This window comes from Elgaria multicarinata, chromosome 8, assembly GCF_023053635.1.
Source record: "Elgaria multicarinata webbii isolate HBS135686 ecotype San Diego chromosome 8, rElgMul1.1.pri, whole genome shotgun sequence".
NCBI lineage: Eukaryota > Metazoa > Chordata > Lepidosauria > Squamata > Anguidae > Elgaria > Elgaria multicarinata.
The window spans coordinates 81,312,013-81,335,462 of NC_086178.1; the positions used below are offsets into that span (position 1 = coordinate 81,312,013).

The window sequence follows — 23,450 nt, forward strand, 5'->3', positions numbered from 1 at the left end:
TCCTAGGACGGGGCGAGGAGCAGCCAACTTAGTATGGCTGTGGCTGGAGGGAGTGCAAAGGCGGTGGGAGCGGGAGAGAGAGGCCACAACTAGTCAAGGCACCGCGGGGGTCACCGCCAGGGCTGGGGTTGAGTCCCGAACTGAAGCGACCCCTCCGAGAAATGAGCCGCGCGAAGAGCGACAAGGCGCCGGGCGTTTAGGCCGCTCAAGCGAAGACGGTCCTTTTCTACTCCTGTTCATCTTCCTCCCTCAGGTGGAACGGAGTCTGCTGGAAGCCGCTGCAAAATGGACGGCTTTGCCGAAGAGCTGCAGGTGGGGGAGGAAGAGGAGGACTGCTGCGACTTTGAACCTCTGCCTGCGCTCTCGGAGGATGAGGTGAGCGTGGCCAAAGGCGGGCGAGCAGCCCTTCCCGCACGCAACTTGGCAAGACCCTCTGGCTGTTTTGGCTGGTGGTGGCGGCGTCGCCGCTGCGGGTGGGGAGGAGGCTGCGCGCCTTGCCCAAACTTTCTTTTCCTTGGCTGTTTCCGCTGTTGAACTTGTCTCCTAGCGCTGGGAGTTGAGCTGCCTTCGCTTTGACGCGTGTGGAAATCGGCTGTTCAGGGCAGGCACGAGCTGGCCTGCGGTTCCCCTCCCTAGAAAACCCTGGTCTCCGTCCAGAGCTCTGGAGCGTAACCTAGGATCAGTATTTCAAGGACCTGACAACCGGGGCGGTATTAACGATAGAGCCAAATAGGTAACAGCTGGTCAAAAATCTTCTGTAAATACGACTGGCTGACCCTGGTCTACTTGAAGTGAAAATATATCTTGTAACTTAAAAACAAACCACAAAACGGATCTTTTTTGCACTAAGCTACAAAGGAAATCTCCGTGAACGATGCTCTTGAGAAACACTATTTCAAAAGTGCAGAGAAAAAGAGGCTGCCGTCCTAATATACTTACTTCCAAGGAAGCCTCAATGAAATCAATAACTACTGCGTGAACAAGGTTAGGGAATGAATGAAGTAGATCTTGGGAGTCAATGGCTCTGAATCCAATGACAGTTAAGCATCCCTTTCTCCCATTGATTTCGGTGGGAGAAAAAAAAAGCTTAACTGATTGAAATCACCCAGGCTACATTGGGCTGAAATGCTGGTATCCATCAAAAGTCATGGAAGTCTAATTTCAGTTTTAAAGTATGCGGAATTGCACTGAGTTTCTGTATATGTTTCCAGTTCCATATAAAGACATTAATATGTACACTTGGGAGAAACTGAATTCTGTTAAGTGGTAGTATTTATTTCCATAGGTCGCATTTACTACAGCAGGATCAGGTCATCAATGGCTACTAGTCATGATATATTACCTCAGGTATTGGAGGTACTTTTGTATACCAATTGCTAAGGAACAACAGGAAGGTGCTGCTGGAATCATTTCCTACTTGTGGGCTTTCCATAGGCAGCTTGGTTGGCCATTGTGTGTACACAGAATGCTGGACTAAATAGACCCTGGGAATGATCTAGAATGGCTCTTAATATTAACTCTAGACTTCTACCCAAAGACGTACACAGGGAAATAAATCCTGCAGACATTTATTTAAAATATTTCTAGGCCTTCTTTCAGGGCAAAAGTTGTACTGGAGATACATGTATTTTAGTCAGATCAAGTCTTTACCTTTGGTCTGTAGCTTGCTTATTAGGTAAAGGTTTGGAAATACTACCCTAAGTATTTACTTGAAAATGACCAAGAAAAGACAGTTTTTTTAAAAAAAAAAGTGAGAGTCAGTCTGTTAATTGTTTGATTGTATGACTTACCTGAAAAATCAATGCTAAAAAAAAGAGCAAAATACATTTGGCATAAAACAGTTTTTAGCTTGTTCCAAATGACTTGTCTCTTGCTTGAAAAATGTATGTAATGTCGTAAGCAGTTGCTTGGAAGCGGTGTATACTAAATAGTAAAATACTGTATGGGCTGTAAGCATTGATCAAGTTAATATTGAATATTTTGATTTTGAGTTAGAGCCCATGTTATTCTGGCAATGGGAATACCTCCAAAGATGGCATCCCTATTGGAAGTTCATCCCTGTGCTAATGCTTAAAAGGTCTCACCACAAACATGGCCACCCTCATGCGGAAAGTCTTCATGTCCCCTTTCCATATTCCTGGCAATCACCATAGGCAGGAGTGTGGAAATGTTCCTCATTTTTGTGGTGCTCCACATAGTAAAGCCACTTATATTTTACAGCCATGGAGGAGAGAAGAGGGAAGAAGAGCTTGCCATGGGAATGGTGCTTTTGGCATATACCTATAGCTAATGTAATATGTGCTCCTGTCTGAAGTGTCCTAACCACTAAGAAATGGCACTAAAACCAGCATTCTTTGCAAATGTATTTTGGACTAGGCTTATAGTCTCATGGAATTTAAATAGGACTTCCCCCTGATTCAAGGTACGGTTACGAGTACTTTAGGGACACAGATGGTTGTGAATGTTCTATTGAATGTTCTACTGAAACATGTAGTAGCATTATTATTACTAAATATCTCTATAATTAGTTTGCCCAGCAGATTTAAATCCAAGTATATTGACTGAAGAGAATTGTGGTTAGTCTTCATAACTAACTAGAGGTACTTTAATAATAAAAGTAGGTGTAATCATTATATGAACAATATTCACCACAAAATGAACCAAGGGAGTAATGCTGCGCAATTAATGTTTTATGTATGTGCCTCATTTTACCTGTCTGTACTACAAAATAAATCCTTCTGGGATTTCTTTTTAATTCTATGTATTATCCCCCCCCCCATATTTTCTATTAGTAACAAGGGTGCAGGGAGTGGGTAGAGGGAGAAAGAAGTGGAGTTCAGTTATTTGCCTTTTGTCAGTCATTTATATCTGTGCCCCATGAGCTCTACACTATTTCATTGGCAATCGCCTTAGCAACTGTTCTGGATGAAATGTATTTTGGAGTTTGGAGACAGTTGCAACAACTAACTAGGAAAACACTGAGTAGGAAAAGAATGCCACAAACGGGGTGGAAGGGGTATTAAGAAGAAAGTGGGGAGGGATAGAAAAATTAGAGGCTGCCATAAAAGTGCAATGTGTGAAAATATATGTACTTCTTAGATCTTCTGTCTTAGAAAGCCTTGAACGTGCTGGAAACATGTTGGGTTTGTGTATTATAGAATATATTTGACACAATGTGGAGTAATTTATGAATTCATGTCTTGGCAGGAGAACGTGTCTCTTGCTGATGTTTTGTCACTGCAGGATAGCTGTCTTACTGAGCCTGATATCTGGGCTGTTTGCCTGGAGTGTAGCCAGTCTCTGAAGAGCGTTGCCCATTCTGCAATCTTCCATACACTTTGCATTACTCCTGACACTTTGGCTTTTAACACCAATGGCAATGTATGCTTCATGGAACAGATCAGTGGTAAGTATTTATGCTTCCAGGCAATTTGTTGAAAAGTACAAAAACTCACGCTGAGAGGATGTAGTGAAACATTATATTCTCTCCATCAGACTTCTACATGGATTTTAATTAGATTGGAAACCATAATTTCTTAATGCAAGGATGAATGTCGGCCCACGTAAAGCTAAATTAGGTTATATCCATTAACACTATGTGTTCATTTAGTTGTTACAGTATTAAACAAAGGTTTCTAGTTCAAATTTAATAAGCTTTTGGATTCAGTTCTTTGGTCTAGTTAATATCTTTCAGAGGATCTACACGTTGAATGCTGTCGTACACTTGTCTGTATGTGCCTTAAATGTCATCTGACTGGTAGAAGAGGATGTGATAGATTTATATAAAGTTATATTAGGACTGGGAGAAGAGTAGAGAAGAAAATGGTAACTTGTCCTACTGGTAATAGATATAGGACAAATAATTAACGCACAATAAATTAAAGCCAGCAAAAGATAAGCTACTTTTCCCTTCCTCCAGTAAATAGCTGTCTCTTGGGTCTTATTGTTTCTGGAACTAATGATGGTTAACAATACAATTCCAAACTTAACCATATTCCATGAATTTATATATTAACCTATTGTTAGCTAAGATTACCAGGGCAATGTGATGATTTCAAAGTATTACACTTCAATAGATTGGAACTAAACAAGAAGGATAGAATACTGATGGAAAGGTTGACAGATCTGAAACTGACTAACGTTTAAATGATTGTGAAGAAGGTAAAACAGCCATGGTTCCTCCTGCCCGTTTCCTCCCTGGCACTGTTGAACACCCACCTCCTATGCTTGCTTTGTGGCATACCTGGAACACTGATTAACTGGAGTAGTTTGGTGAGGCTTGGATGTCAGAGCTAGGGCAAGAATGGGTGGCATGTATTGCGAGGTTGGAATTATGTCAGACCTTCATATCCAGATATCATGGGAAAGCTAGAACATGCAAGAGGTAGGCCAGCTGTGAAACCAGAGTTTCTTGTTTTGTTTTTAATGTTGAAACCTAAGAGATGATCCCTAAGGGATCTTAACTTGCAATTGAAAGAAACCCCAAGTAAATTTCAGGATGGTAGGCTTTTGCGGGGAGCTTCCATTTATTTATTTATTTATTTCATTTCTATACTGCCCAATAGCCGAAGCTCTCTGGGCGGTTCACAAAAATTAAAACCATGAAGAGCATAATAAAACAACCAACAATTTAAAAATACAAATACAAATACAATATAAAAAGCACGACCAGGATAAACCCACACAGCAGAAATTGATATAGGTTAAAATATGAAATTAAAACAGCAGAGTTTAAATTTAAGTTAAATTAGGTGTTAAAATACTGAGAAAATAAAAAGGTCTTCAGCTGGCGATGAAAGGAAAATAATGTAGCCGCCAAGATTGTACTGAAATTTATGGCTGTACAAGCTATCTCATTGATGTGCCATTTTATCTGCTGCTCTGAGGATATCTGGGGATTGTGGGAAGAGATGCTATCCTGGCATCTCTAATAGTGGCTCAGTACAAATTTCTCACTTAACGGTGGTGGCAGTGGCTCATCTGGACTTTTCACTTTTGGAGGTCATGTATAGATTTGACTGGTTTGAAGAACATAGATTGGAATGTTCCTATTTCAAGACTTTTTCCCCCCATGAATTTTAATTAAAAAGTCAGCATGGAGAAGATTCCAGTTTGGGTACTGACCAATCATGTGTAGTAAATATACCTAAGACTTAATGAATCAGCTGCAAAGGAAACTGGTAGGGGTGCCCAGTTTTACTCAGATGTCTTGCTGCTTCCCTCTTCAGTGTTTGGGTGTTAATCCTTAAAAGTATGATTCGTGGGTTGTTTTTGTTGTTGTTTGCCTTCATCATGCTTCCTAGGGCCTTGCTTTAGTCAGAGAGAGCTGTCGTACCCTTTCAATTTGAAGGAGCCTTACATATAGCCAGAGTCCTCTGGTTTTGGTTTTGTAAGGGTTTTGTCCTCTTCGGTCCCGAACCAAGCATCTGCAAACTCCTCCAAGTCCTGACCATCTCAAGCCGGTTTTGTTTTTGAGTATCTTGATACATAACTGTCTAGTTTCTAGTCAGGGGAAAAATGCTTAACAAATTGAACAAATTATTGTGGTACTCCAACCCCTGAGATCTTCAGTAAGCTTGTTCACGGCTATTATGCTCCCTGCTTTTATATATATATATACACAAAAATGCCAGAATTACTAAAGGTGCCAGTTCTCTTCTCAAGTGCATTGGCAGTGTCTTTCTCTGATGTAATTGTTGAAACGATGAGAGCAGAATTTGTGGATGGAATTGCCATTCTTTCTCTTAGTAATGAGTCAGTAGACTTAGTTGTGATGTGTTAAAATATGGACTGAGCAAGTCTGAAAGAATATTAAATATCTCTTCATTTCATGGTTCTTTAGATAGAATAGAGGCACTTGATAGAGGATTTGTCAAGTCCACTCTTTATTTAGCATGTTGATAGCACAGAACTCCAGTTTTTCAAAAGTTACTGTTTCCTAGGGCGAAGTCCATTTTTAATGTTGGCGCGGAAAGTATTTTATCCCATCCACCTCTCCCTGAAACTCTATATTGAGTTATTGAGAGTAGTTGTTTTTATTTCAAACCAGTTTGCTGCCGATGTTTCCCTTTAAGGCTTCCTTTGCTTCAATGCCATTTCCCCCTTAATGGAATTATCCCAGCCAATAAGAGTTCACATGGAGAATATGGAAATTGTGGTTAATTCAAAACTAAAAGTGGAAACTTTCAGTCTCGCCTCACACCCTCAGGAGAGTATGGAGTATGCAGTCTTGAGACTCAATGTAGCTTATTGCTCTAGCGCTGAGCTATGGTTTAGCATTATGTCTGTCTGGGCTTTTTCTTTTTGGCTGGGCCTTTCGAAAGCGATCTTGTATTGACAAACGTTTCTCTGCTAACAAACTGTTTTAGCCATTTTTAAAAGTATTAAATTGTTTGAATTGCTTCATGGCTTGTTTTTAAATATTTTTGGGAATTTCATTTTGATAAAGATACCTTAAAGCAGCCTTCCTCAACCTGGGGCGCTCCAGATGTGTTGGACTGCATCTCCCAGAATGCCCCAGCAGAGCTGGCTGGTGCATTCTGGGAGTTGTAGTCCAACACATCTGGAGCGCCCCAGGTCGAGGAAGGCTGCCTTAAAGCATCAAGTATTTTTTGAGTGTCCTCTAAAGGTGGTGGAGTGATGATATTAGAGACTATCATATTGTGCTCTGGCTGTTTTATTATAGCTTTTCATCAATTAGAAAAAGTTGAAAAATTGTGCCATAGCTAGAAGCCTCTGATTGGTCTTCCCACTTCACTGTAGGCCATACCAGGACAGAAACTAATCTTCGGAGTTTGTCACCATGTGAGGATATGTTTCAAAAACAAATTTACAATAGAAAAACTGACATAATAAGATCAGTTTTGGTAATTTGACTACATAATAACTTGAGACAAAATAATATGGTATCTGGTGTCCTTTCCATTATGAAGGACCAAATAAGTTGGTAATGTAGAGCACAATAGAAGATTACAGAATTTGCAATGATCAACAGAAGGCTTGTTTGTTTGGATCATATTTTGCTGTGGGGAGTGTACTAGTGAGAGACTAGGATCAGGTCTTGCGCTAGCATGACACCTCTCATATGCTACTTCCCTGTCCCACCTTTTACTGTGGACAGAAATTAATGAATTATCTGGGAAATTCTGAGTCTATTTGCATGCAAGGTCTCTCTGACCTTGTGAAAAAGAATTTGCTAGAAGTAACTTCAAAAAAGTCTTAGAGTCAGCAACTGATGATCTGGATAGAAGTATATAAGAAGCTATCAATCTGTCAGCTTCCTCCCTTAGCCTTGAAATGGATTGATAGCTTTCAGCCTTCAAGATGGCTGTGGATGACAAGGATTAAGTAGTTTGTGGTTTGTTGTGTCTAATAACTGTGGTATGTCTTTATCTTCTTTATTGAGATAGCAGTAATTCCTTAAATAGAAGTTTAGGTGATAGCATAAGTTTTTTTAGGAAATGTTGGAAAGAGGGATATTTACCTTGTGTGACTTCTGCAAAATCCTATTACATTTTCTTCATAATTCAGCAGTCAGAACTTGAACTAGAGCTAAGCCTTGTGAGAATTCTTTTTCTCACCCCTCCTAGAAGGAGATAGTCATTTTGTCAAATATTCTCTGAATATTATACACCATTTTTTTTGTGGCAGCCGCATTTCTGTCTACTGTGACCCAAGCCAAATGTGGAAGATCCAAAATGGTGGCCTGACTGCCAACACAGTTAAGGTCATTGCCTCTTGCAGAAGCAGCAGCCAGAAAAAAATCTTAGGAAAAAAGAAAGAAGCTATGTTGCTACCACTGCTAATAGTTCATCTCCAAGAAACTATTTGAACATTTCCCTTGGAGAATATTTGGTAAAATGGTCTTCCCAATTTTTCTATCCACAAATAGAGTATAGAATTTTGGGAGGGAGACCATATTTATTCAGCTCTAAGTTGAACCCACTGTTGGGTAAAGATTGTAAGGATTTTTTAATTTGTTCTTAATACATTCTGGAATCCTGTTTTAACTTCTTAATCTAATACTTCTTTTTAAAGATGATCCAGAAGGTACCTTTGTGCCACCAGAGATTGATGTAACTGGTAACACTTTTGAGGTAAGTAATGAAGTTTTTATTTAAGAATTTTGAACTTATGGAACAACAAAGAGATTTCCTTAAGATGCTGAATCTACTCTTCTCAAAGGTCACGTTTAATTTTGGTTGCCATATATTGACCAGGTTCAGACGATATGCTGCAGCTCATCGTGAGTTAGTTAATGAGTCCACAGGCTCCATGTTGCATCTGCATGTTGTGCGAACCCAGTGAGCATGGTTATGCAAGGGTTAAACCACCAGGGCTGGTCACATGTTGGACATATTTGCATAGTTAACTTTGCAGGAGTGGTTTCTCATATCATATGAACTTGGCGGGTATGGCTTGTTGGGTGAGTAAGAAATAGCAGCGCATGGTTTCTGGGTGTTTTTTTTGCACAACCCAATAAGCCACCCTCACTGGGTTCTCATGACATGAGAAACCATGGTGAGGGTAATTATGCAAAACAGACCAGCATGTGACCAGCACGCACAGGGTGATTAACAAGCCGTGGTAGCTTGTTATCCCCCTTGGTGGTACATACCAGGCCAGTGACTGTGAAGAGTTGACTTCATCATGAAATAATGAAACGAAAGACATCATTGTTTCACCAACACCAGCTCTTCTACATTTTGTGTTTTTCCATTGAATCTGTTCATTTATTCATTGGCTAATCGTGAACTTAATAGCAAGCTATAAAAAATGCTTGGTACCTTCTATAAAAATAATTCATGCTAGAATAGTTAATTTAATCTTCTGGTATAATGAACAAACCAATGGATCTCTCTGGTCTAGTGATTCATAAATGTTATTTATTATTGAATTGAATTAGTGGCTTAATTGTTTACACTCGTTTATTAGTTTCACAGATCAGACATCCATAGCCCTTTTGCAATGTGTGAATTTCTGTTGATAATCCTATTCAGAGTATTTAATGTTTTCTTGCTTCCATTATGGATTATACTCAAAATAGCCTAACCAGCAGCCTGAGAATGTGAAGATTATTTTTATACAGGCATTGTATAAAGTTACTAAATAAAAGTCTTCATATTTTTTCAACCTTTTTAAAAAAGAGTAAATGAATCCTGGTAATTGAATATTATAGGTCAGCAAGATGCAAAGCAATTCTTCAAATTGTTTCTTTTTAGCTGTGTTTGAAGATTTTTCAATCTATAGGGCAATTACCCAAACTTACATCAAACATATTAAGACACTTTTATTGGGCATGAAAGTTAATTTGTCAGCTACACTTTCAAGTTTGGCACATAGTTGTGGCTAATACACCTAGTTTATTTTGAATATGAATATTCTGTTTATTTGAAATACAGATTCTTTCAAATATTCTACCCATCTGACTTCTTTATAGGTTTGCTGTATCCAAGATCTCCATTTTCAGGAAGCCTGTTTTGCATATTATGCAACTTGTTTGCTACCTATACAAATAATGCAAATTAATTTACATTGGCAAATACTGGAGCAAGGAAAGTTCTATTTATAAGTCCCTTGATAAGCTTTGGGACATTTCTGAGCCCAGTGCTGAGTTCAGTTGCCTTCCTCCTGCTAGCAGTCTTGGGCAAATAACTATATCGGATTCATTCTATACCTTTAAAATGGTAATAATTGTGATTGCCTCATAGTGATAATGAAAATTAAAGATGATGAAGCCCTGTAAAACCCTATACAAAACATGCATTCTACAATTTCAGGATCCCATGGCACAGGGCAAATTTTGTATATAGCAGGACATGATACTATGGATTGGAATTTAGGGTCATACACAGTTGTAGCATTGAAGTCAAACTCAAACCGAACATTTTTAGTTGCATTTTCAATTTATAGCAACAAAACCCATAGTAAAAATAGAAATACTACATCCTTTGAAGATCAAGGAAGGTGAGATTCAGCACTTAATGAAACCCACTTCCTTATAAACACACACTCCTTTGTTGTCAGTTAGTCTGTGTACTTGCTTGGACCTATTCATTCCTCCTATGTCCCACAAAGAGTTATGTGTGACTGCACCTGTCACCTTACCCCACTACTTCCTGGTTCTCTCTCCAGAGTCTCTAAGCCAAACTAAATGTTATATCAGGAGTAGACAACCTGATGTTCTCCAGTTGATCTGTACTACAACTCCCATAATCCTTGACTATTTGACTATGCTGTCTGGGGTTGATGGGAATTATAGTTCAAACAATCTGGAGGGTACCACTTTTTCCCATTCTAAAAGGTAGAAAGGTCTCTCCAGTTACTGGCACTAAGAGCTTTAAGCTAAAATACATTGTTATTTGGGGTATTTTGGCCTCATTTATTTTGCCTTTGTCCTCTAAGCCTTCAGCCCTGCCTGCTACTGGAATGCAATCCCCAAGAGCTTCTCAGAAATGAAGTTTAGCCCTTGTGATGAACGTGGTTCAAACATCTGATCTATCTTTTATAATAATAAAAAGAGGTTGTGTCTAGCTGTCAGCATCATCGCTCCAAGATCATGAAATTTGACATGTGTACTAAAGTAACCCTAGGGGTGTACACCATGGGGTTATTTGATTGTGAACACTAATTAATTAATTCTAATTAATCTAACTATGTATCTATGTTTGAAGCCTATACTAATATCTTCAGTCACTATCTGGCAGACTTTCCTAACTAGCTCAAAGCTTTGCAGTCACTATAGTTTGAAGCTGGGGGGAGTTCCCAAGAGTTTGTGTTATGTGGCTGCCCCTCCCCCATTCTGTGGGGCAGCCCCCTTCAGGGAATAGAGTAGCCAGAGCGCTCTCTCTCTCTCTCTCTCTCTCTCTCTCTCTCAGGGGCTATTGGGGTGCATCATGGCAGAGATCATACCTAGGGGTGGCAGGGACTGTGGCTTCACTCATATGGGCAGGCACAATGTGTCCAACTTTGACAGGTACCTAACATTACTTAAGGGCTTTGCTGTACCAAACTAAGGGATATCCCAACCCATGCAAAGCTGGGTACATTCATCAGTTCAAAAATATAAACAAAGTTTCTCTCCCCCATTTCTTCATTCCTTTGAAAAAAAACATATATACCTGATTTTGGATAGAGAAACTGTGTATTTGTGTACTAAGTATATAGTTAATGCCTATATCTGCTCACTGACTCATTAGGCACAGAAAATTCCTGGTCAATTTAGTGACCGGGCATTACCTGACCCTAAATAGATTCGTTGCTCCTTGTGGCTCAATCTTTAAAGTTGGTGCTCCATCATCAGTAGACTGAGGATCTGGCACAAGGGTTGCTGTACCACCAGCACAACATGCCACCTGGTAGCAGGATGCGAACTTGACATATGACTTCTATTGATGCTACTGTTCTGGCAAGATCTTTTCCTAATCAAAGTGACACCATCATAGAAGGCGGAGGGCTGACGTGACTATCGATAGTTCCATTGTGCGCACTCATTCTACAACCGCTGCTGCTACACATTGATCTAGCACCATTAATGTGCATTCCTGTGCAAGTCCTTTTAAATAAATGTTCAAACATCAAAGGATAGAATGAATATAATGGTGTTTCTGCCAACATGTGGGTGGTATTATTATTATTATTATTATTATTATTATTATTATTTATTTTAAAAATATACCACTAAAATGGATATCCACTTTTATAGTTGTTAATAGAAGAAACGGTGATGAAAGAGATATTTATAATAGAGCGACCCTGGCTCTGCAAGCCTTACCATACCTCATGCTTTTCTTATACAGAGAGAACCTGTGCAGGAAGTGGTTGTATAAACATTGCCGGGAACATAACTTGCATTCACACAGTTGAAATACGTTAGAAATGTTTTTAAAATAATTGGCATTGTAAATCTGCTATATGAATGCCTCAACAGGGAGCTAGTTATGAGAACTCCCAGTTACCATTGTTAACAGGAGAGCTTAGGAATTTAATCATGGTCTCGTTTGAGACTTAATATAAATACAAAACACATCATGCCATCTGCTTCTTAAACACTGGCATTAGCTACCATTTCAAAACAGTCGTTGCAAGCATTCACAAAAGCTTCACTCCACCCCCAGGTTCTTGTCAGTGCAAAGCAAACTCCCGGACGTTAAAGCCTAATTCTGTACAGTTCCCTGGATGTTCAATTAAAAATTTCATTATTTTTAATATTCTGTTTACTTGGTATGGTTCACTTGCTCTTTATGTGAAATTTGATCTGAGTCAGCTGGTGCATGCTGCCTGGCCTTTTAAGCTTATGGCAGGGTTGTGGAGGGGGGGGCAGCGGTGGGCAGTGGTCCTGGTGCTTAGGGGAGAAATGGTGAGCTACTGCCATTATCTTAATTTTCCAAGGGGAGGTGGACACCAGGGTCGTACGAGCCCTGAAAGCGGCTTGCCCAGGGTCACCTCAGATCTGGTGTTGGCCCAAATGCTGGTAAAAAAAACCTTTGCCCAAGGTGATATCGCTCACAACTCATTATTATTATTATTATTATTATTATTATTATTATTATTATTTATTGCATTTTTATACTGCCCAATAGCTGAAGCTCCCTGGGTGGTTCACAAAAACTAAAACAATTCAAAGTATAAAACAAACAGTATAAAAACATGATATAAAATACACATTAAAATGGATTAAAACATACCATACATGATTAAAACATCCTGAACACATCCTGAAAACATTCTAAAATGTACTGGCTGGAAAGGGGGCAATGGCTTATTTGCACCTTAAACTATTGTTTGACCATCGCATAACCCAGGCTCGCTAGATTTGCACCCCCGAGTGGGGGTTGCATAGGTAATTTGGCACCTACGGTTGCCGTGGCTCATTGTGGGTTAAATGCTTAGTAATACCACATCAACGTTACTTCAAACACATAGTTGGTTTACATGTTCAGCTGCGTTATCAGTTGTTGATTAATCAAGTGATAGACATACATGTGTGAAATGGCTTGGACAGCTATGGCTTTCTCCCCTAGGCTTAGCCCCAGCAGTTCCAAGGCCAATAAACCAAACCAATGCCCCTTTAAAACACACACACACCCCTTCACTCATATGCTCTGTGATTCTGTTGTAATCCCAGCTGAGAGAATCTTGAGATTCATTAATACTGTTTGTACTATATGTTTCCCCTGCTCTGATCTTCATTAAGCAAGTGCATGCAGTAATTAGGAGTATATATTAATGTACTAATGTCTTAAGAAATTGCACTGGAGGCATGATCACCCATGGCTGCTTCACCTTGGAGACCAGTAATGAGTTGCATGTTCCCAAGTAACCTAATTATTTCTCTTAATTATTACTTCTATGGATTGTCATATTTTACAGTGGTTGTGGCCAATAAAGCAATCCTGCCTATTTAAATTCTGTTCACAAAATTCCCTGGTGCAACCATGTATTGCTCTGTACAGTGCTTTAAGACCAAGGGCAGGAGGAACAGCAGTGACTGATGCCAGCATTGTTGGAGGCCTTGAAACCACAGCTCCCTGCCCTGTTTATCTGTTTACCGGCATTCCTTATTCCTTGGTTTTCTTTTACTAATCTATTCCTCTGACTGATCTGTCCCTCTAACTGATCTCTTTCTCCCTCATTTTCTATTGTCACTGTGCTGATTTTCACTTGCCTGTTCATCATGAATTTTCTGTAGAGTCATATCTCTGTGTATGAGTGTTTAGACTAATGTCAGAGAAATATTAACCAAACAAGAAGGTAAGTATCAACACTTACTAGCATCACATCATTTCTGAGACTCTCCTGGCATCTATATCTCTTGAAGGAAAACATGTTGAAATGAGGTGGCTGTGAAAAGCACTCCCAGTGTTGTCACTGAAGTGTTACTGAATCTTTTCAAATTTGCAATTTCTCCAGTCAATCTTTGGGTTTGTTTGTTTTTAAATGCCTGCTAGGCTAGCCTGGGCATAGGGTTAATGCATTGTGCTGATGCCTAGGCAATCACTATTAAAGGGTCTATAGAGAACAACAGACATATTTCTCAGTTACTGGGTTCAATGCTTAGGGCAATGTTGCAAAGCTCAGGACACACCCAGGATTCATTCTTATGTGAGGGTAGCTGCAGTGTAAAAGTGAAGAAGCTGGCCATATGACCTGATGTTTTAGAAGGAATGTCTGTTCAAATGTTTGTCAATATGTCTGGAACAATTTATGGAGGCATCATTCTTAAAATTTCAGTAAGACACCCAATTCTTAAAATTCGGCTTTATTGTATTCTAAGCAAGGACAGTACAAATGACTAGATAGTGGCTGTGATGTAAGAAACAACATCTAATAATTTGGAGTATTTCAGTGGTTGGTTTTTACATAAGATGGGCCCAATATGATTGTATTTCTTGTGCCATCAGCCATAGTGTGGTTGGATTTGGCTTGTTTGAAGCACCATTTCGGTGAACCAGTGCCTCTAGATATATGGGGCTGTCCAAATTTTAATGGTGGTTATGGCATGTTTTTCAGGCTGCTGTCATTGGCAAAATTGGACTTGGTATACACTTGGCCAAGCTCAGAGACAGATGGTGACTAGGAGGTGGTTTGGTTCCAGCACAGGCAGGCCAAGGTCCAAGGCCAAACAGATGCTAGGGCTTCATAGGGCTGGTATTCAGGCTCCTACTGAAGCCTAGAGGGCACTCTTGACACACACAGCTGCTTATTCTTGATTTCATGAGGAACCAGAGTGCTGATGGGGCAGGAGACTGGCTGCTGGAGGTCACGGTTCAAGTCTTACATTATGCCACCTCTGTACACCCAGCAGTGGTGCTTCAATGCAATCCTGGATAGACTTCACGTTTCACAGTATAAATTGCGTGTGATCTGGATTGGCACTTCAGCCAGTAGCAAAGAGTGGGAGCTCCCCCATTTGCCAGCCTCTAAGGTTCTGATCAGGACCCCTGCATTTACTTTTGAGTAAAAAAAAGTGTGTGGGGGGGAACATTGCTGCTATCTAAGTCTTTAAAGTATACAGTATTCTTTGGGTCTTGGAGGTCTTAGAGCTGTGGTTTAAATTGAGCTTGGCACATTACATTGAGAAAGGAGGAGGATTGAAACAATTGTTCACATTTCAATAGAACATGCACAGGGTGTCCCATTTCCTCTGTTAATAGTGCTAGGTGTTGTTGTTATTGTATGATATACCAAGAGGGAATGTTATGAAGTACTCTAGAAACAATATTTTATTAATGAGCTGAGAAATGCTGTTGTTGTTGAATTTTAGTCACCTTTCTCTTTAAAAAGACCCAAGGTGAACTACAACAAAATGATTAAAACAAAGAAAATACAATATAGCTAAAAACAATTTTCATTAAAATAACATTTAAATTTAGAGGGTTTTTTAGTGGGTTCATGCAGCACGCTAACCCACAACATGCATTTTTATTTATTTATTTATTTATTACATTTCTGTACCGCCCAATAGCTGAAGCTCTCTGGGCGGTCCACAAAAATTAAAACTATAATAAAACAACCAACATGTTAAAAGCACAATTACAAAATACAGTATAAAAAGCACAACCAGGATAAAACCACGCAACAAAATTGATATAAGATTAAAATACAGAGTTAGAACAGTAAAATTTAAATTTAAGTTAAAATTCAGTGTTAATTTTCCGCAGGATGGGTTAGCATTTTGTCTGAACGCAGTGCGTTTTCTGCAGGGTAGGTTGTTAACCATGCAGTGTGGTTTATTTTCTCCGAACAAGGCATTTTGAGAACCCATGGCTGGTTGTTAGGTTGTTAAGGAAGGTTAACAGGCTACACTGCATTGTTAACGAGCAACCCTGTGGAAAAAGTGCTATGTTAAGACAATATAATAACCTACTCTATGGGGGGAAATGCAGCATTCAGACAACACAACAACCCACTTTGTGAAAAATGTGCTGCATACAGGCGATACGGTAACCCACAGTTTAACAACCCACACTGGTTGGGTTAGCATGTTGTGTTAACCCAGCCACCGGTTTATCTATTTTTCCCTTGAACTTTACATTCTTTACCCTTTTTCATCATGGGAGAAAATGCAAGTCTTGCTCAGCAAATATATAGAGAATTAGTATAAAACTAATATTGAACAGTTTAATAAGTCACTTGGTTTTTAAAACTTTCATCTTTTACATACCAGATGCACAACCTGTCATTTTTCCGGTGGGATTTCATCTTCGGTTTTCTCTTGTATTGCACTATGCTCGGATGAGATTATAGTGAATTTTAAATAAGGTTTGCAACATAAATTCCCATTTGAGAATTCTTTAATAGATTCATTTTATTCACTGGCACAACACAGTAGGCTTCTTTTGGGGCTAACAATTGTTGCTAGTGTCAGCTCAGCCGCAAATGGGCGTTTGTCCATATTACAAAGCTGCATTCAGATTGATATTGCAGATTGCTTATATGTATTCCTCTGTTTTCAGTATATGCTCTGTGTTGAAATCCTGTATTGAAGCCATTTAATGCTTTAGTCTGCTTTCAATTTCACATGGTTAATTGACTTTAGGGAGAGCAGACATTTCTTTTTTGCCTCTTCCTGTCTTGATGGGCTATATATAGAATGGGCAATCTTACAATGTGCATCATTCTAGCATCATGGTAGTGAGCCATTGACGAATCAGGATATTGTCCCAAAAGGTCTTACTAAAACAGTATTTCCTCAAAACTTTATGTACTCAGTTCCCCTTCCTAAACTCATCTCTAGCCTTATCCTTATATTTAACTGGAACTTTTGGCTTCAGTACTTATTGCCAGAATTCTGTAGCTGATATTGCTCAAATCCATCTAGCCATACTTTGAACATACTTTCTTTTGCCTTAAGGTAGGAAGTTTATAATATGTGAATGTGTGTTTAAAGTATTTTCTTGAACATGTGTGTATGTGTCTTTATTTCTGATATTTTTAAAACAGGAGCATGTATTAGAATTAACAAACTTTTGTCAATATTCATCAGTATTCAAGGAGGATTCCTGCATTGAGCAGGGGGTTGGACTCGATGGCCTTATAGGCTCCTTCCAACTCTACTATTCTGTGATTCTATGACTTATTCATGGCCCTGCTTAGTGATATGACTCGTATGGCAATAAAATAAAAGGTCAAATTTTACTAAATAAATTCAAAATGGGAAATTAATCAGGATAGACAATCCTTTTCCTTTTCAGAGATGTCTTTCTTGCTCTATGGACTTTGCTGAGCTCTGTTTTATAGAATATGATGTGATATTTATATAGTTAAGCATTTTTATGCCACTATTCAGCCAAAAAAGGCTCTCTCGGCGGCTTACAAAAGTATTTCTTGACTGTAATGTTTTATTAAAGCTGAATGGAAATCACAATTCTTTATATGTTACTCATATAATACATGTACAATGTTGTTGAGACAGGCACATTCTGTGCTTGGTGGCTGAATTTTGAGCACTTCCATTCCTCCTATGTCCTTAAGGAAACTTGCTGTTTTACCATGGGGACAGAGCTTGCTTGAGTTGTGGAATTCCTTAGACTGTATCATCACTTAACATAATATGTAGGGAAGTTAAGTCCAAGAGCAGCTATGACAATAAGATAAAAGTTTTTGCCTGTGATTTACTATGTGATTCTGAAGCCTCTTACCTACATAGCCTTTCATGGTCCTGTCTCATGCATGATTAGTAGTCTCTTTGCTCCCTGATAAATCTTATCTAGTCAACCCAAGTTTTCTTAACAGAGATCCTCTGTGAACCCACTATTTGTTTTCCATCAATTCCAGGTGGAAATATTCAGCTGGCAGTCATATGCGTGTTTGTTCTCCACTCTGGTCGTTTTTTGCCTGGATATGCTAAACTGGAACAAAAGAATGTTATTGCAAAAATCCCTGAGATACTTCATTTTTCATTGACGCCTTAAACTAGAGGTGTAATGGCTAGAGATGTAAAATTTCCAGAAATTTTGAAGCCATGGAAAAAACCGGGTTTTCCCATTTTTTCCGGGGGGGGGGGGGGGATGGAAATTTTCGGAAAAATTGAAATAATGCAATATTAGCACTTTTTACAGATTGAAAGTCACTTTGTTACTTTAGGAACATAAAATGTAATTATGTCCAAGTTGGTTTGGCATAAAATTATTACATTTGGTATATTAAAACTAGTGTATTCAAACAATTATTACAATTTAATTTACTTTTTTTACTTTTTTTTTTGGTAACAAATGGAGCTACAAGGTCCTGAACTGCTAGGAACACCAGAATTTGTTCTGCTAGTTTATGAGGAGCAGGCAAAAAACAATTTTAAAAAACAACTAAAAAACCACCAACATAAGTAACAAAGAAAATTATTTATGTCTCTGCTAGTCCTCCAGTGTCAAGACATAAAGCCCCCATTCCCATAAAAAGAACTGAGAAAAATGGGGGGAGGGACCAAGATTCAATGAATATGCATGAAATTTAATCAGACTCATGTTCTCATCTATAGCTATCAGTATTAGTTTCAGTCTCTGCTTCAATGGCAGTGCCCCCTAAAGGCAGAAATGCATCTTCCTCTTGCATTTGAGAGTTGTAGTCTCAGTTTGCAAGCTAGGACTTGCTTATCCTTGGTGCACAGACATTGTAATAATCTGATACTGTACAGTTTTTAGAAATCATTTGGAGAACTAAATATCTGAACACCTTGTCTTAAACATTTTATTCATCATGCTAAAATAAAACACCCCGTAATCCATTTTTCCTTCATTTTGTTTCAATTTTTCCAATTTTTCGGGGAAAAAACAAAAAAGACTTCGGAAAAAATGTTTTTTTTCTGAATTTTTCTGTTTTTTTTGGGGGGGGGGGGGCCTTCACATCTCTAGTAATGGCTAGATTATTGTACTAGGAATGCCTACTAAGCCATGAAGCTTATTGCATGGTTGATTACTGTCTCCTCAGTCTATTTTCTAGGATGAATGGTGAGGATAAAATAAGGGGTTGGTGGGACTATGTAAACCACTCTGAGTTTTTTGGAGGAAAGGAGGGATCATAATATAATAAAAATAATTTTGATGATTTTCAAGATTAGAAATGTTTAGTTTTAAAAAATAATGAAACTATTTGGATATTTTGATCATTTCAATAAACATCCTGTTCTTTCAAGAAGACTCTTATTTATTTATTCTCCTAAATGACACAATATTTGAAGGTGGTCATGGATTCATTGAGTTGTTTTGTGTTTATCTGATTGTATTTTAATCTATTATTCAGTTTGACGGCCTTGGGGTCAAAAAGAATACAAACAAACTTGAATACTACTAACTTCAGGAATTTCAAAGAGCATTTAAAATGTATTTTGTTCGCCTTGCTTATTTTGTCCACAAAATGTCCAAAGATGTTATAGGTCTAATCTACACCAAGCAGGATATTGCACTATGAAAGAGATATATAAAAAAAGGCAGGAGCCACACTACTATTTCATAGCAGTATTGAAGTGCACTGACAACTGTTGGGGCCCATTGACACATATCATATATCGCTTTCATACCGCTTTCATTGTGCTATATCTTGCTTGGTGTGGCTCCTGGCTTTTAAATACCACTTCCATACTGCTTTCATAGTGTAATATCCTGCTTGGTGTAGATTAGGCCAAAGTTACTGCTTGCATGCTTTATCATATTTATACCCTGCTTTTCAGCCCAGGTTGACTCAAAAATGTCTTTTGTCTACTCTTAATTTATTTATATATCTTATTTATTACATTTCTATACCGCCCAATAGCCGGAGCTCTCTGGGCGGTTCACAAAAATTAAAAACATTCAAAGTATAAAACAACAGTATAAAACCATAATATAAAATACAATATAAAAGCTTAAAAGATAAACCAAAGTTGTTTGGCTGTGTTCATCCAGTGTTGATGCCTATCTTGATCAGAAAAAAATAACACTGGATATTCCTGAATATCTTATTTCTGATCCATAACAAAGGATTTTTCAAAATAACAAATCTGTGGAAACTGCACTTAATGTATTTCCTGTTTCTCCCACAAGTTGCAATGTGCACGTGACATTCTGTCACTGTATTACTTTCAGGGCACTGAGTATAACATTGCTGTAGAGAGAGCTGCAAGGGATGAGGACAGAAACCCAGCAGGAGAGCAGCTGGGATGCTGATTGACTGACCTTCCCTTTAACAGCTATGCCTATACTCCTAGCTAGAAATTTTAGAATGAGTCATGCCTATATTTTCCTTGCTGTGCTTCATATTTTGTATTAAAATACCAATGCAAAGTGAAAACACCACTTGAATCATTGTTAATGCTTATACAGCCTCAGTCCAAAGCTTCCTATTAGATTCTCATTTATGTCTTTAAAAGGAATAGACAGCATTGGACTAGATGGGAAAATAGTCTGACCTAGTATAAGGCATATTTATACTAAAAGCATATTTATTAATTTGGCTTGTTTTGCCAGGAGGTTTAATCTGAATGGGGGTTTGTATCTTTGATGCTTTTGATTTCAGGGGAAATGAGTCCTGTCTCTACTATGAAAGCATGACAACTTTAGTTATGGAGTATCTAATGGCACATTTCCTCCTACATGTACCTACTCAGACCCTTTGATTGTCTTCAGTGCTCCTGCCAAAGGAGGCTAGCTGGGTGGCTACAAGAGAGAGTGTCATCTAAGGGCTCATCTACACCAAGCAGGATATTCCGCTATGAGAGTGGTATGAAAGTGGTATATAAAAGTCAGGAGCCACACCACTGCTTTATAGAGGTACCTAAGTGCACTGACAACTGTTGGGGCCCATTACACATCTACACCAAGAAGGATATAACACTATGGAAGCAGTATGAAAGTGGTATATGGTATGTGTCAATGGGCCCCAGCAGTTGTCAGTGCACTTCAATACTACTATAAAGCAGTAGTGTGGCTCCTGACTTTTATATACCACTTTCATAGTGGAATATCTTTCTTGGTGTAGATGAGCCCTAAGTGGTGGCACTACAATTATGGAATAAACTCCCCAAACTGTTACCTTTCCAGCACCAGGCAAAGACCTTTATTTTCTCCCAAGCATTTTTAGAGATCTAGTGATAGGCTATTGTGTCTGTTTTATTGATTACTGTGTTGTTCGTTGTTTATTATATTGTATTTTATTCTTTTAAATATTTATATTGTATTTTATATTTTCGAGTGTTTTAATATGGCATTTTAGTTTTTTAATCTAATCCACCCACAGAATATTAGTTATTTGGTGAATTAGAAAAATACTTAATAAATAAATGAAATAAATAACTGGAGTTCTTTGTCACATAGCTAGTAAGAACCTAAACTCACATTCAGTTAAAAAGTGGCATGTGCTAGTCAAAATTCTCTTAGGAACAACTTTATTATATGACTGTGATGTACCCTTGAGTCCTTATTACTTTCATTAAAGTGGCATCCTAGGAGGTCTTAAGGTAAGCCAATTTAAATGGGGTTGGGTGGCCCAGCTTTACCACAGGAACTAGACTGGCCCAAAAATATCCCCAAAACAGTATTTGCCACCTCCTACTGAATGAATAGAGCGGTAGGAAGCTTAAGATTTGACAGGGGTACTAAGTAAACATTCTAAACATTTGACAGGGGTACTAAGTAAATATTTTCATGGACGGCTAAAGTAAAAAAATATTGAATCCAATTGTGTGTTTGGTACAATATATACTGGGATGGGATGGAATTTGGGGGTGAAAACAGAAAGATTAAACAGTTCAATTCTGAAATGTCATGATCTGGATTGGGACTATATGCACTTACACAAAAGTAAAGAAAAACAGCAGGCAGAACTGTAGCAATGAGATTAGTAGAACATGTAGTTTGACCATTGAGTAGTAACACGGGCTGAGTTGTCTTGGTTCAGACCAGAATGCATTAGATTACTTTAACCAAAGAAATAGATTTATTTTTCACAATACATACAATATAATGTTGCAGTCCAGTTAAATAAACACCTAAAACATCTACACTCCCAGATGTGACCTAGCAGATATATTAGGTAGTACTTTCATTGTTACATGCTACAGAAGATAGGGTGACTATATGAAAAGGAGGACAGGGCTCCTGTATCTTTAACAGTTGCATAGAAAAGGGAATTTCAGCAGGGGTCATTTGTATATATGGAGAACCTGGTAAAATTCCCTCTTCATCACAACAGTTAAAGCCATAGGAGCTATACTAGAGTGACCAGATTTAAAAGAGGGCAGGGCGCCTGCAGTTTTAACTGGTGTGATGAAGAGAAAATTTCACCAAGTTCTCCATATATACAAATAACACCTGGTGAAATTCCCATTTCAATACAACTGTTAAAGATACAGGAGCCCTGTCCTCCTTTTCATATGGTCACTTTACAGAAGATGTATTCTAGGACATCAACAAGACTATTACAGGAGTGAGCAGAAGATAGATCAGGAACTACTGGTAGATAGCATGATGTTTGGCAAGTGTTTCTGACTACCAATTGTTTTAACAATAGCATAAGAAAAAGGCTTTTTCCCTTTCAAAATTATGCTGTTAGAATCCCTGTTATATAGTCTCTCAAATGTAGATTTTACTTCTGTATGCAGCTCATTCCACTATATGGCATATGGAGCACAGTAGATAGTTGGCTCTACTCCCTCAGCCACCATTTTGCAACCTGGCTCCTGTTAGAGGACACCACAAGGGTTTTATTAAAAAAAGAAAGCAGTCCCTATAAACCTAAAGTTTACTATATCATCCCAATAAGCTGGTTAGCCACACAGTGGCTAACCAGTTGTTGACCAGGAACCAACAAGTAGGACAAGATTGCAACAGCACTCTTCCCTTCATGTTCCCCAGCAACTAGTGTTCATAGGCTTACTGCCTTTGCTACTGGAGACAGTTTCACATAAGACAAAATGTTGTTTTATGTGAACCCTTGCAAAAGTGCTTCCTGCTTGATGAAGGTTTTTTGTTTTTGCTTTTTCATTAAAAGAGCCTAAATTCTTAACAGTAGTAAAATAAAAAAATCTAAAGGTTGTGTGTACATATTTGTCAGATAGTGCACCAACTCTGCTTAACTCAGATTCACATTAACAATGAGTGATTTTGATAGACTTGGAAAAAGCTCCACCTAGTGGAAAGCGGCCCAAATACTTTCTTTTGGTTTTACCTGAACTTGGAAGAAATATTAGCTGTTATAATAATATGCAATGTTCAGAGCTAATTTAGAGTGCACTCCTATGGTACCTTCACAAGTGTCCCAGGGCTTAGAAAACCCCTTCTGAGATCAAAGACTGCTAGGGTGAGTCGGTGATTTAACCCCTGCCCCTTCACACCTGACATGGAGAGAACTATACCAGATACCTTTCTGAAGTCAGAAAATTAATCACAAAGAGGGGGGAAAGAGGCATTCTGTTTGCGGGGGAGATCAGAGAGGCCAGGATATGATTTATCCTGAGCCTCTTTTCCTCATGCGTGCAA

At 38.6% G+C, this 23,450-nt stretch overlaps 1 protein-coding gene across 1 annotated transcript in view; it reads left to right on the forward strand.

Annotated features, from left to right (window-relative positions):
• The first annotated feature begins 285 nt into the window (after window positions 1-285).
• KNDC1 (kinase non-catalytic C-lobe domain containing 1) overlaps window positions 286-23,450 on the forward strand; it is a 72,273-nt gene continuing 49,108 nt past the window's right edge. The window contains exons 1-3 of the mRNA XM_063133275.1: window positions 286-375; window positions 3,208-3,406; window positions 8,038-8,096. Coding sequence (XP_062989345.1) covers window positions 286-375; window positions 3,208-3,406; window positions 8,038-8,096 — 348 coding nt within the window. The remainder of the gene's footprint in view (window positions 376-3,207; window positions 3,407-8,037; window positions 8,097-23,450) is intronic.